This window comes from Trichosurus vulpecula, chromosome 2, assembly GCF_011100635.1.
Source record: "Trichosurus vulpecula isolate mTriVul1 chromosome 2, mTriVul1.pri, whole genome shotgun sequence".
NCBI classification, from domain to species: domain Eukaryota; kingdom Metazoa; phylum Chordata; class Mammalia; order Diprotodontia; family Phalangeridae; genus Trichosurus; species Trichosurus vulpecula.
In genome coordinates this window covers 317,982,300-317,997,538 of record NC_050574.1, presented here as the reverse complement: position 1 = coordinate 317,997,538, position 15,239 = coordinate 317,982,300, and the positions used below count along the sequence as shown (strand labels likewise).

Here is a 15,239-nt window from a genome sequence, read left to right as displayed (position 1 = left end):
AACAAGCTGTGGCATATGAAGGTGATGGAATACTACTGTGCCATAAGAAATGGGGATGATCCAGACTTCGTAACAACCTGGAAAAACCTACACGACATAATGCTGAGTAAGCGGAGCAAAGCCAGGAGAACGTTGTGCACAGCCACAGATATATGGATTCCGTGAGGACCAACCCTGACATACTGCGCTCTTCTCAGCAACCTAAGGGGCAAGGACAACTCCAGGGGACTCACGATGGAGAATGCTATCTTCATCCAGAGAAAGAACTGTGAAGTTTGAATACAGATCGAGGCGCACTACATGCTCGCCTTTTTTGCTTCTCTTTTGTTTTTGTTTTTGGGTTGTTTTTTTTGGTTCTGTTTCTTCTTTCTCATGATTCAGTCCATTGGTCAAAATTCTTCTCCACAACTTGACTAGTGCATAAAATAATTCAATGCGAAGTTATACATGACAGTTATATGAGATTCCATGCCGTCTTGGGGAGGGAGGGGAGAAAATCTGGAACTCAAAACTATGTAGAACCGTGTGTGGTAAACTAAAAATAAATAAATAATTTTTTTTTAAAAATGCTAACTATCATCTGAGCCTTCAGCAAGTTATAACCTTTTTGCTGGTGGAGGTTCTTGCCTTGATGTTGATGGCTGCTGATTGATCAGGGTGGTGGCTGCTGAAAAAGTGGGTGGTTGTAGCAATTTCTTAAAATAAGACAACAATTAAATTCACTGGATCAATTGACTTCCTTTCACTCGAACACTTAAGTGGCCATTGTAAGGTTATTAATTGGCCTAATTTCAATATTGTTGTATATTAGGGAATTGGGAGGCCTGAAGAGAGGGAGAGAGACAGATGAACCGCCTGTTGGTAGAGCAGTCAGAACATATACAACATTTATTAAGTTCACTCCTACATAAGTTTGTGGCACCCCAAAACAGTTATAATAAAAACGTCAAAGATCACTGATCACTGATCACCATAACACATATAATGACACTGAAAAAGTTTGAAACATTGCAAGTATTACCAAAACATGACTCATAGACTGATGTGAGCGATGCTATTGGAAAAGTGGCGCCAATAGACTTGGTTGATACAGAGTTGCCACAAATCTTCAGTTTGTAAAAAACAACAAAAACACAATGTCTGCAAAGAACAATAAAATGAAGCCAATAAAATCAGGTATGCCGATATTTCATTCTCACTTCGCAAATGAGGAAACTAAGTCTGAGAGAAGTTAAATGACTTTGCCAGGGTCACAGAGCTTGTAAGTATCAGAGGCCAGGATATGAACTTAGGGTTCCTTATTTCGAATCCCATACTCTTTTCATTAGAGCAGTTGGGAAAGAACTCATAAAGGATATGAGATTTGAGCTGTCCCTCCGAACATGAGTAGGATTTAGACGAGAAGAGAGGAAGGAACATCAAGAGGTAGGTAATATCATGAGAAAACATTACAAGCAAAGGAGCAAAGCTGAGAATGAACATGTAATATTGAAGGTGAGGAGATAACAATTAGAAAATCCATCTGATTATAGTCAATTCAATTCAGCAGACCCTACTGTAGGTCAGGTGGTATGCTAAGAACTGGAGATAAAAGAACAAAAATGGAACAGTCCCAATATTCTATTGGCCTGATTGGTGAGAAGCAGTGAGGGAGCAAGCTGGATAAGTAGCAGTCACTGGCATCTACACTGGTCTGAGAGTCAGAGGACATGAACTGAAACCACACTTAAGACATAGGTAACCCTAGATGAATCACTTAATCCCTGAATGAGCTTCAGTTTCTTTTTATGTAAAAGGTAGATAACGAAACACGAATTAGCTAATATCCTTTGCTAGTACCCTTTGCGAACCTTAGAGAACGAGATACATGTGACCTATGACTAAAGCACAATGTCTTAAGTGCAAGTCCTAGGGCTTAGGCTATCTCCATCAGGGTCTGAGGAAAAATGGTGCCTAATGGTAGTGGTGGTTTTGAATTGCCTGGCACACACATACTGCCTCCTGTCTCTCCCTCAGGGTGTTTGGCTGCTCCAGCTAGCCCAACAATTCATCAACACTTGGCGGGAATGACTGGCCCCTTGGCAGGAGATGTTGAATGTTAGAGACATGATTTCTCCTAGTGTTATGCCTAGTTCCCCTTTTTGGCCATCACTCTACACCTACCTGTGCATGTGTAGTACTCCCCTTTGGGGAATGTAAGTCCCTAAAGGGCAGTACCATTTTTTTCAACATCTCATGTACAGTACCTAGCATAGTGACTGGAGTTAAGTCTTCAAAGGCAAGGATAACATTATCCTTCCATAACCCTCACAATAACTAGCAAAATGAAAGGCAATGTGAAACGGTAGGAAGTGGATTGGATTTAGCAGCACAATACTTGAGTTTGAATACCAGATCTATTAATAATCTTTCGTAATGTTAAGAAATATTACAATTTAGTATTCCTCCGCATCGATTTCATCAAGAAAATTATACCTGCTAGGCACTGTGCTAATCACTGGAGATATAAAAAACAAGGCAAAAAGGCCCTGCCCTCAAACCTGGGCTACCTCACAGGGTGGCTATACTTATTCTTATTAAAAATCAGTAATTCCTGATTAATTAGTCATGACCTAACTAGAGGCAACATAATGTTCTGGAAAAAACTCTAAAGACAGTCAAGTCCTGGATTCTACTTCCAGATCAGTTACTAACTAGCTATGTGACCTTGGGCAAGTCATTTCCTTCTCTGAGCTTCAGTTTCATCATCCCTAAAAAAAAGGGAGCTGGCACCTGGTAGAGTAGAAAGACTACTGCATTTGGAGTCAAAGGACCTGGGTATGAATCCTGACTCTGCCACTAACTATTAAAAAATGGTACTTCCCTTTAGGGAGTTATATTCCCCAAACGGGAGTACGATACATGCACAGGTAAATGTAGCTGTGATAGTCGAAAAGGAGAACTAGGTACAACACTAGGAGAATCGTGTCTCTAACGATCAACAACATCTCCTGCGAAGGGGCCAGCCTTTCCCACCAAGTGATGATGAACTGTCAGGCTAGCTGGAGCAGCCACGCACCCTGAGGGAGAGATAGGAGGCAGTATACCTACTAACTTATTTGGGGCAAGTCTCAATGCCTCTGGGCCTCATCGGTTAAACGAGGGGGTTGGATTAGATGGTCAAGAAGACTAAGGTCCCCTCCATCTCTGACATGCCGTGGTTCCATGATTCTGCTTCCAGGTGGGGTTTCATTAATCCAAGAGCTGTTGTGCGCAAGGATGGAAGCTGTGATTCTTTACTCGCTAGGACAAACACTAGCCTGATGGAACACCTTGTCTGCCCCATCTGCAACAGGCTGCGGCTGCACTCCTACATACTACCCTGTACACACTGCGTCTGTGAGAAGTGCCTGAAGAAGATTGAGAAAACAGCTGACATCACTGAGAGCTTCTTCATCTTCAACTGCCCTGTCTGCCAGCGCTCTCACTGCCTGCCCAACAATAAGGTGGTGTTGCCTGAGAACTATTTGCGGAGCCGCCTCACCAGGCGCTACATGCAGCAGAACGACTTCCTCACCTGGCGCTTTGACAGGGCTTTGAATCCCGCCTACTGCCAGGTGTGCAGGGAGTACAGGTTGGCTTATAAACACTGCGTCACCTGCCGCATGAATCTCTGCGTCGAGTGTCTCAAGAACATCCACTCGGACACGTCCATGCATGACCACGTTTTCATAGACGCCTCTAGCCAGGAGCAGGAGGAGAAGCTCTGCGTCTATCACCCGAACAACAGGATCATCGAGTACTGTCGGAACGACCACGAGCTACTCTGTGAACTCTGCAGTAGCATCCACCACGAGGGGCACGACATCATTAACCTAGTGGAAGCCTGCTCGGAGCTCTCTGCAGCTCTCTTCAGCGCCATCGCCAATTTCAAATCAGGTTGGAAGTTTTGTTTGCTCGCCTGTATCCCCCCTTCCCAAATGGGGCCTTGGGTGGGGGTTCCGCACTAAGAAAACGCAGAGACAGTATGGCATAGGGAATAGGGCTTCCGTGCACTTGGAGTCCAGGAAGAGCTGAGTTCAAATCCCATGTCAAACGTTTATTAGCTGTGTGACCCTGGACAAGTCATTTAACTTCTCTAAGTTTTCTCATCTAATAAAACGAAAGGGTTGGGGACTTTGATGGAATCTAAGGCCCCCTCCAATTCTAAAGCTGTGATCCTGTTTACTGTTTGCATTTTGCTAAAGGACAGTGGGTGGATTGGGGGCTAGTAGGAGGATGTGGGAAAGAATGCCTTACACCAGCACAAATGAGTTTCATTCATCCATCTATTCGCCCATTCATTCAACAATCATTCAAGCACCTAACATAAAAATATGAAAAAAAATTTAAATGATATATCTGCCTAGAACAAGCTGTTTGACATAGGTGTAGGCAGTGTGTGCACTGTTTTCTCTAAGCCTCCACCCCACCATGCCCTATGGGGGAAAAAAAAAACAAGGGCTGGGAATATAGGAAATCCTCAATTAAAAAACAAACAAAACGTCAGTAATTCCCTGTTGCACTGTTCTATGTGAGCCAGTGGAATAGGGCTCTGGCCTTCATAGAGCTTGCAGGGAAGGCTCTGTACAGAGAGAAAAGGAATCAAAAATTGCATTTGAAAATGTCTGAGGCAATGAGATAGCAGCCATACTTACAGATGGCCAAATGTAGAGTGGAAGGGTGAATCAGTCGTGCAGATATTTCACAACATTCAGGCAACTGGAATGTAGGTGAAATGGTTTTCTAATAACCAGTTTTTTAAAATCAGGTTTCTATACCAACAGATCCTTGTCATTAACAATCAATAGTCAACAAGCATTCATCACATGCTTACTATTTGCCAGGCGCTGTGCTAGAGATATAAAGAAAGGCAAGAACAATCACTGCACTCAAGGAGCTCATATTTTAATGAGGGAGACAACATAGAAATAACTAAGTACATATAAGAGGAATAGGCATATATCATAACACCTACTGTGTGCCAGTCCCTGTAAGCACTTTCACATATATTATGTCATTTGATACCCACTACAAATATGAAGAGTGGATACCATCATTATCCCAATTTTAGAGTTAAGAAAACTGAAGCAAACAGAGGCTGTGACTTACCCAGGGTCACATAACTATTAAGTGTCTAAGACCAGATTTGAAATCGGGTCTTCTTGACTTTAGGCTCAGTGCTGTAGCCACCTAGCCTCCTGTATAAGATATACAAAGGGTAAATTGGAGATGCTCTCAGAGGGAAGATCAGAAGGGATGCAGAAAGACTTTGTACAGAAGGTGGGTCTTTAGCTACAAGAAGCCAGGAGCTTGAATGAGACGAATGAGGAGGGAGAGCATTCCTGGAATGGGGGACAGTTAATGGAATAATGCAGAGTTGGAATATGGAGAATGGTGTGTGAGGAACAGCAAGGAGGCCAATATCATTGCACTGAAGAGTGTATGCAGGGGAGGAAAATGGCAGAAGACAGAAAACATGGAGTGGAGCCAAGTAATGAATGACCTGAAAAGAAAAACTGAGGAACCTATGTCTGTTAGATCCTGGAGGTAGCAGGGAGTTACTGGAGCAACAAGCAGGATGGTGAGGAAGGCAACAAAGGATGGTGAAGAGGGAACTGGATTTGAAGTCAGAGGAACTCCATTGGAATCCTGCTTGTACTTATCACCTATGTGACCTTGGCCAAGTTGCTGATCCTTGCTTAGACCTCAGTTTCCCTATCTGTAAAATGAAAGGGTTGGACTAGATGCCTGTAAGATCCCTTTTCACTCTAAGCCTGCGATCCTACCATTTGGTTCTAGGAAAATATAAAATTAATTGCCTTAAAGTGAAGAATAGCCACAAAAGATTTAATTTCTACTTGAATATCCTCCTTAACAGCTAGGTGATTCAGTGGATAAAGCACTGGATGTGGAGTTAGGAAGACTGGAATTTGAATCCTGCCTCAGATACTTAGAAGCTTTGTGATGCTGTTCAAGTCACTTCACCTGTCCCTCACTTTCCTCATCTGTAAAGTAGGGATAATAACAACAGTACCTACACCTCCAGAGTTCTTGTAAGGATCGAATGGGATAATATTTGTAAGGGGTTTTACAAACCTTAGAGTGCTATATAAATGTTAGCTACTATTATCATTATTGTGACATCTCCCTTTGCACCTCCGCCTCAAAGACCCAACCTCTTTTTCGTCACCATACTGTAATGGAAAGTATTTCGACTAGGTAGGATTCAGGGAGAACCTGGCTTTGAATTCTGCCTACAAACTTTAATAGCTGTTAGACCACAGACAAGTCACCTCAACTTTCTGAGCCTCTCAGTGTCCTCATCTATTAAATAGAGATAGCCCATAGTACCTCCTTCACAGGGCTGGAGTCAGAATAAAATGAGATATTGTATGCAAAGTATTTTGCACACCTCAAAGCACTATAGAAACCTCAGCTAGATTTCTCTTATAATATGTATGACCAAGGCCAGGCTCGTCCATAAACAGAAATTTGAGAGAGCCCTGGATGGTCCCTTTAACCCAAAACACCTTCCCCCTGAAATTCTTCCCTTTGAAACATGGACTGAAACTCTACTAGAGTCATTTGGGCTATTGTAGGGAAAGTACTTGATACTTTAAAGCACTATATAAATGTGGAGTTATTTTTATTGCTGTCACTAGTATAGATAATGTAGGTGTTTTATTAATTATATTAATAGGTAAATTAATTATGATATATAATTGTTATTGTTCAGTCATATACAACTCTTCATGATCCCATTTGGGGTTTTCCTGACAAAGATACTGGAATGGGCTATCATTTCTTTCTCCAGCTCATTTGACAGATAAAGAAACTGAAGCAAACAGGGTTGGACTTGCCCAGGGTCACACAGCTACTAAATGTCTGAGGCTGGATTTGAACTCAGGTCTTCCTGACTCCAGGCCTGGTGCTGTATCTGTTGAGAGTTGGGGAGATGAGGTCCAGGAACCCCAAGACTGGAGTTCCCAGACAGGGTAATTGAGGGGGAGTACCCCTCAAGGACCCAAGTACTAGAGAGGGTTGGGGCCATCTGGAATGAATTCACGGACTCAAGCATTCTTTAAGTCACGGTGGCAAAGATTTATTATGCTTTTCAGTGGGCAAGAGTTCTTAGGGAATCTGCAACCTTACAGGGGTGCAAGTTTTTATAGGATATTTGATGGTGAAACATGCCAAATATGTTAATTACTTGTTTTGGGGTGGGATTAGGGAGTGGTTAAGGAGTGGTTAGTTCATAAAAGAACACACACTTTTTGTATCTACTGTGCAGGTATCTTACCCAGAGTTCACTGGGAAATAGCCCAGGTGGGGGGCTACACGGAGGTGTGGTTTTAGGCCTGAAACGTCACTAAGTCAACTAATGGTCAGGGCTGACTGGAAATATCCAGGCTGCTTCCATCAATGTCTTGTTAGACAAGATGAATGTAAGGGAGTATACATTTGTCTAGGTCTAGCATGCACATGATAGACCAGTGAGTAGTGAATATCTCTATGACCCAGTACATAGCCAGCTCAGCATGTATATAGGAAGTCCAAACTAATAAATTTTATAGGTGCAGCTCTCCACCATATCAGGAGGAGAGATAAATGTTTTGCTAGGGCATGCTGTCCTGTTTTGCTAGAGAGAAACTGCTAGGAATGGTATTTTGAAGCTAGGGAGAGATGTGATTTTGGAATTGGGGTCCAGGCACAGGCACCCAAGCATCCCATAATATCCATTGTGCTACCTAGCTGCCCATATAATCATATCTCATCATTAAATATAATTAATTAAAATAATAAACTAGTCTCCTCTTTTAAAATGCCATTATCCCTAGGAGAGTTAGTCCTATTAGCCATTCATGCCTCAGCATTAATTTGACTCCTGTTTCTTTTCATCCAAACACTGGACATCAGTTGAACTGAAAGAATGGGAGTTTTGATTGGGGATGAAAAAAAGAAAGGCTTGGGCACTGAGGAAGATTTCTGGGTCACTGCAATGAGAATCTCTGGGCACTATTAGGGTGCAGAGTAGAAAGAGGCCCCAGGAGGGAATAAAAAAAGAGGTAGGCAAGAAGATGCCAAAATTAGACTTTGTTACTCCAGAAATTTCACTCCAAATCCAGTGCTATCTTTCACCAACATTCATTGCCAGCTACAGATATACTCTACTTTGCCTAGTAGCTGTGTTCCTGAAAAGATCTATGACTAATAAAAGTCCTTTAAATGAATTATTTTAAATCCAACAGGGAAGTTATTGTTTAAAGGAAACCACAATGGATAATTTTGTAAAAAGCAAATAATCACAGCCTCCTTTACTGATTTTGTGAATCACTTGATCTTTCTAAACTCTGAATGTTTCCTCATTTGAATAAGGGGGACTATAATACTTTGTACTGCCTTCCTCAGCATGTCAAATGAGTTAGGGAGGTCAGAGGCCTTTGTAAATTAAGGTCTAAAGATCAGTCAGTAATTATTTAATTGATTTCAAGTACTGCAAGTGATAACAGTTTTGAAAGATGACCTACCTGCCCCATAATGGTTTAATCACTTGGGGAAGTTTTCTCTAGGGAGGCAGCTTTGCAGTGGGAAAAAAATCAATTCCCAAATTGGCATAGAAGGTTAGTATAGAGGAGAGTTCAATTCTGTGCTCAATTCAATTAAACAAGCATTTAAGTATGTACTATGTGTAAAGGAACTGTTAGGTTTTCTGTTCCTTTTGTTGTTGTCATTTTGGCAAAAAAAACTGACCTTTATGGAGTCTAAAAGCGGTAATTTAGAAAACATCAATTAAAGTAGTCTGTCTTATTAACCTAATATGGAATGTAAAAAATTCATTTTCTTCTTTTTTTATCTTTCTAGCAAGTCAATCAAAATTAATGGATTTTGTTCATTTATATGCTTCTACTATCTTGTTGTCTTGGTCAATTTTTTTAACTCACCAAAAGTGGTTTGGGCTCTTGGAATAACTTCATTCAATATTAAGCCCAAACCAATTCTATCTCTATGATAGTGTGTCTTATTTGACAATCTGAAAAATGACTGCTCTATTTGCAAATGGAATAATTTTGCATATGAGCTAGAGCAGAATGAGAAGACTGGTTTTTGTCCTGGCATTTTAGTTGACAAGCCCATCATAATTTTCTTTTGAGAAAACATTTACTAATTTAAAGGGCCAACTTTAGCACATATAGATGAAGTAGTAATTTCAGTGGCACCAGGGAAGCCACACCTCCCCTCCCTAAAGTTTTAAAATTTCTAGAAAACAATAAACCGTGAGTTAACCTAAATACATACACAAATATATGTATATATTCACATAGGTTTATCTAGAGATGAGAAATTAAAATCTAGGGCAACCCAAATCTATGCAAGCAATGCTTTCCCTTTCTTTAGCACCATTTACAGATCTAAAAGCATTTTGTTATTTTATGAATATAGAGATCTATAATTTCTTTTTACTTGAATGTTTATTAAACATGTTGACCATTTAGAAACTATAGCACTAGATTTTAGCCCTAAAAGGTACCTTAGAAACCATCTCATCCAACCTTTCCATTTTATAGTCAAGAAAACTGAGGCCCAGAAGGCCTGGTAAGTATCAGAGAGTTGAAATTTAAACCCAGGTCTTCCAAATCCAGTTCTAGGGCTCTTTCCATTATACTCTAGGAGGCCAGGAAAAAATATGAGTTACAGGAACACTTTTTCCTGATTTTTCCTTTCTTGGTGGCTGAGAAAGACACACAAATGACTTATTTCTGTCACACACACACACACACCCCTAAAGAAACCTTCCCTAACTTGCTGGCAGTAGCTTCCATCCCCTATCACAGGAGGGCAAAGTCGATCATTCCCCCATGAAAAAAATCAACTTGAAAATGTAATAATATCTAATAATTATCTAAACAGTCTTAATTATCTAAATATCTAATAATACCCCACCTCACCCCCAACCAGAGCAATCTTGTGACTGAATTCAAGCTGAGATGTTGATGACTGAGGCAGTTCATTATAATGGAAAGAGTGCCCAATTTGGAGCCAGAGGATCTGGGTTTAAATCTGTACTCGGGCACTAATTTATGTGACCTTGGGCTGGTCGTTTAGCCTTTCTAGGCCAGGGTTTCTCCACCTTTAAGTTGGGGAGGCTGGATTAGATGGAGTTCCAGGTTCCTTCTGACTCTAAAGCTATGATCCCATCCTATGCTAACAGATGATTTCTTAAAAGCAACAGAATTGGGAAGGATAAAAGAGAATAGGTGGAAGAAAAAAGAATGCAGAGAATCTAGAGGTACAAAAGAAACCAGCAAATTCACAATTTTGCTAAGGGCCAACAAAATCTGTCAAGAAAATAGGTCTTATGGTGATTAATATCCTGGTAGGTGTGAATGTTATTGCATTATGATTTTTTTTCTTTTTTCCCTGCATATGCTTAACTTGAAATAGATAGCTGTCTCTAAAGACAGACAGGAATATCCCAACGGCTTATTCTACAAATCCCACAGGTATTTCAATATAAGTGAAATATGGTTAAAAATGATCATCAAGTGAAGTCTTAATCATGGGGGACAGCCCACTCTAAGATTTCCAACTTATTGTCCCCAACTTATTGTCTGCATTACAGATAATGAAACTGAAGTCTAGGGATGTTAAGTGATTGCCCTGTGAGGTGGTGGCATGTGTTATTATATTCATTTTATAGATGAGAAAACTGAGGCTCAGAGGAGTTAAATGGTCACCCATGTTCACTAAGGTGAGTCGGAATTTTAATGCAAATCCCTTGACTCCACTTCCATTTCATTTACCAATTGACCTCTGTGAAAGTATCACAAAAAGCAGTAAGCATCCTGAAGGAGTTTGAGTGGGGGAGGGGAGGCTATAGAACAAATTCCAAATTGTATTTTACTCACTGATGCTAAATGGTGTTTTAGAAATCCGATGCAAGTGGCAAGAGCAGTTGCTCTGACTGACTGTAGTCTTGGGGACGCCTCCTAAATCAGGGAAGGTTAAAAAGTATTTAACCTGAAGTTGAAATAACTGCCTCATGTTGTTTTTTCAGTTCGGTATGAAATTGATAATGACCTGATAGAATTCAATGTTTTAAAGAATGGCATTAAAAGCGACAAAGAAAAAAAAAGGAAAGCAATCCGAGGCGGATTCCTAAAACTAAGGCGTATTCTTCAAGAAAAAGAGAAATCCCTCATGGAGGAGCTGGAGAATATGGAAGGACACAGGCAGAAGGAAATTGAAAAATATGTGTGTACCACAACTCTTAAAGTTAAGGAAATGGATGGACTTATTGAGTTTTCTAAAGAAGCTTTGAAAGAGACAGGTCAGGTGGCATTTCTACAGTCTGCTAAGTCTTTGGTAGATCAAATAGAGGAAGGGATCCAAAGCACATATCGGCCTGATCCACAGCTTAAGGTGGACTGCATGGAGGCCCTTAAGCTGAATTTCACAGATTTAGCCGACTCATTATGGGCCCTTTTCCCTACACAGCAACAGAAAGAGTCATGCTCTGGTGATTTTTCACCCAATCCCTATCCTGTGCATTCTGAAATGATGATTACTCGAAAAGTCACCTTTAGTACCCAAAATTTTCCCAATCAGCAAATATTTCAACGCAGCTACTCTTCACAGTCCCTCCCGGGACCCCTCTGTGAGAAGGGTAGGGCAAACTTTGAAATGCATGGAAGAACACAATCCATCTCCACTCCCAGGGCCACTGAAGGGTTCTTTACTTACTGGATCGCACCTACCGAAGGCCAGAACTTTTGGTCTACTCCTCCGGAAGGTGCTAAAGTCCAGACCTACAGCAGCTTCCACAACTGGTATATCACCAATGAAAGGAATTTGAAAGTTCCAGGGCTCATTGTCATCTACCAGACACTGGTGTACCCAAGAGCTGCCAAAGTAAGTCTTCTCTCTATTGCATTTCACAAGAGGTTAGTGCTGGGGCAGGATGAACAGGTCATGGGCATACTTATATAGGTTGATAGGAAAAGTGGTTGGGACTTCTCTGTACCTAACATAGAGTCTTTTCTCTAAAGTTCATCCAGACAGGAGTTTCCCTAGTCACTTTACCTATGGGGTATCAATCAGGCTTTGAAGAATCTGGCACATAATATACCTGCCATGATATTAATTTGTACCTAAAATTCATTTACAATGAGTCTGCAGACTAGCAGACATTTAAGCTGTCACTATTTTCTCTTCAAGTAGGTAATCCTACTTGGTAAACCAAATCAAGCTCAGCAAACTGTCTAAATCAATTATTTGAGAACCTCACCTATTTGGAATATAGCTGAGATTGAAAAAGGCAACAACAAAAGAAAAAGACTCCTGGGTAGCCAACATAGATGCCACAAAGTAAAAGTGAAAATATTTCTAGGCTGTAGTTGGAAAAGACCTCAGAAGTCACCTTGTCCAACCCCTCTCATTTTATAGGTGAAGAAGCAGAGACCCCGAAAGAGTTGAACAACTTGCCTCTAAGGTCATACATTTAATTAGTGGCAGAGCCAGGATTCAAACCTAGGTCCTCGGACTCAGGACCCATTACTCACTCTTTGCATTATCGTTGCTCAAAGCTTTGGTTTGGTGCTAACTTTATATGCATTTATAACAAAGCTCAACTATGTTTGTTTTCCCATCCCATGGCTCATAGCAAAAACCAAATCTTAGGGGAGAGAGAGGCAAGGACACTGACAGAAGTAATAAGAAAGAAGTAATGCATCAAATTTAATAGGGGGAAGATGCAAACACAAGAACCCTGCCATTTTATCAATATAGGGCCATTTAATGTAGAGGGTGGGGTACCTAGTCCATTATACTTCTGTAGCTCTTGGTATCGCTGCATTTTACATTATTTTTTTAGAGATGGTTGCATCCCTAGCAAAAAAAGTTAAATATTCACTTTATTTAAGAAAGCAAGAGATATTTCCAAACAATTGCAAATATTTCCAAACAAAAGAGCTAAAATTAAAAAGGTTTTGTGCTTAAAGAGATAAGTTTGTCTGAAAAACATGGAAACACTCCTTTCCTGGTAAGGACACCTTTGGTAGCTTCCTATAGCTTCCTACTGCCCACAGGGAAGAAAACAAACCTTCTTTTAAGGCATTCCATAACATAGCTTCAGCCCTCCCCTCCAGCCAGTACCCATCATGCCAACCATAATCCCCCAGATCAGACTACTAGTTATTCTGTAATCACATCCTGCTCTCCCACCTGTACTCGCTCCCAAAGATTCCCTCTTCAGCTCTACTTTTTAAAAATGTCTTCCCTTAAGGTTCTGCTAAGGCCCTACCTCCTCTTCTAGCCATTCTCTGATCCCTACAATTAAAAGTATTCTCACCTTCCTCAAATTTCCCTTTGCCTGGTTCCCATCTTTGCCCAATTGTACTCCACCTTGTATTATGCTTATTTGTATATGTCTGCCCTAGTGGATTGTAAGCTTCTTGAGGGTAATATTTAGGTTGTTTTTTATCTCTGTCTTTGTCCCAAGTGTACCCTTGCACATGAGATATTAATAACTAATTATTGAATTAAGACCAAGGGTTTTCCCCTTTTCTACTTTCTCATTCAGAAATCAGTCTTTGTAGATTACTTAGGCAACCTGTGGAAGTATAGGGTGGATACCAAGAAGAAGAGCACTGTGCATGTCATATAGTAGGTGCTTAATAAATATTTATTGATTGGTTGTGATTCATTGACTAAAATTGGCACCATTGTTTTTCCTATTTAAAGTCCCACATCTTTCTGATAAGCAGGTGGAGGGGCTCCCTCTTTGACAGGTTCAAAAGTTAAAGTTAGGTGAATTAACGGATTCCCATCCATTGTGTTTCATTCAGACATGTCTGGGAAAATGTGGATTCTCCCTTTTGTCAGTCAGATGATATGGATACAGATAATTCTCTTTGACCAAAACTGAGTGATCAGAGTCACATCCCCCAGCCCCTCATTAGAATAAGCCCACCTCTCATTATAATATTAATTCTTCTCATTACTTGTTGACCAATCAAAATTGATTTCCACTCTCAGGTGTACCCCCTTTTCCAAAGGCTTTATAGGTACTGAAGGTTTCACAGGTTAGCTTTTTTCCATCATGGAGAGGACAAATGAGCTCTTTTTGTTAACCTGCTTACTAGCAGTGATTAATAAAACTGATTATAATTTACCCAGAAACTCTGTCTCTCAAAAATTTTTACTTGAGAAACACATAATGCTAAATAAATGTCTCATAAACTGAACAGTTTAATTTTTTCCATCAGTGGAGTCAGAGCAAAGAAGGAGAATGCTGGGATAACCCTGGTGTAAGAGCCAAAGTAGTTCTTATCAGTGGGAGCAAGGAGCTTGGACACTGGTTCCTTTTGTCATTCACTACTGGAATCCCACTGTCAAAGTTTCCCTCTAATCTCCTTTTCTTCAGGATTCCAAAGTGCCCTTTCACTTATTAGGACTGCATGATGAGTCATCATTAAAACAATAAAACAACAACCACCACCTCACATCAATCAATCCACAAGCATTTATTAAATACTTACTAGGTATGAGGTACTACTACAAATACCAAGAATAAAAGAATCCCTACCAGGCAAGTAACTTAGATGCCAATGAATATCAGTCATTGATTTACAGCTAACAAAGTGCTTTCCTAATAAAGACTTAGGTTTACAGCAAAAGGTGGTAGAAGCCTGGGTACTTCAAGGATCTTCAGGAGGTGTGAATTTCTCTTTTAACACCTGGTTGTATTTTGTCAAAGAGGAAGCCCCTCTACCTGCCTATCAGGAGGATGTGGGATTTTAAATAGGAATAACAATGGGGCCAATTTTAGTAAATGAATCATAATCAATTAATAAATATTTATCAACATGTACTATATGCCAGGCACAGTGCTAAGTCCTGGGGATATAAAAAGAGGCAAAAGATACTTCCTGCCCTCCAGGAACTGACAATCTAATGGGGGAGGCAACAAGCAAGCTAAATATAGAATAAATAGGAAATAATTAACAGAAGAAAGGCTCTAGAATTAAGAGAGGCAAGGGAAGGCTTCCATAAAAGATGGGATTTTAGTTGGGACTTAAAGGCAGCCAGGGAAGTCAGTAAGTGGAGTTGAGGAGGAAGAGTGTTCCAGACATGAGAGACAGATGTAGAAAATCCCCTAGAGCAGAAAGATGCAGTGTCCTCTTTGTGGAACAGCTAGGAAGCCAATGTCACTGGATCAA

At 40.5% G+C, this 15,239-nt stretch overlaps 1 protein-coding gene across 2 annotated transcripts in view; it reads left to right on the top strand.

Moving 5' to 3' along the window:
• TRIM42 (tripartite motif containing 42) overlaps positions 1-15,239 on the top strand; it is a 61,233-nt gene that overhangs the window by 24,876 nt on the left and 21,118 nt on the right. For both annotated transcript variants that reach the window (XM_036747700.1, XM_036747701.1), the window contains exons 2-3: positions 3,221-3,918; positions 11,078-11,931. In XM_036747700.1, the coding sequence (XP_036603595.1) occupies positions 3,221-3,918; positions 11,078-11,931 (1,552 nt within the window). The remainder of the gene's footprint in view (positions 1-3,220; positions 3,919-11,077; positions 11,932-15,239) is intronic.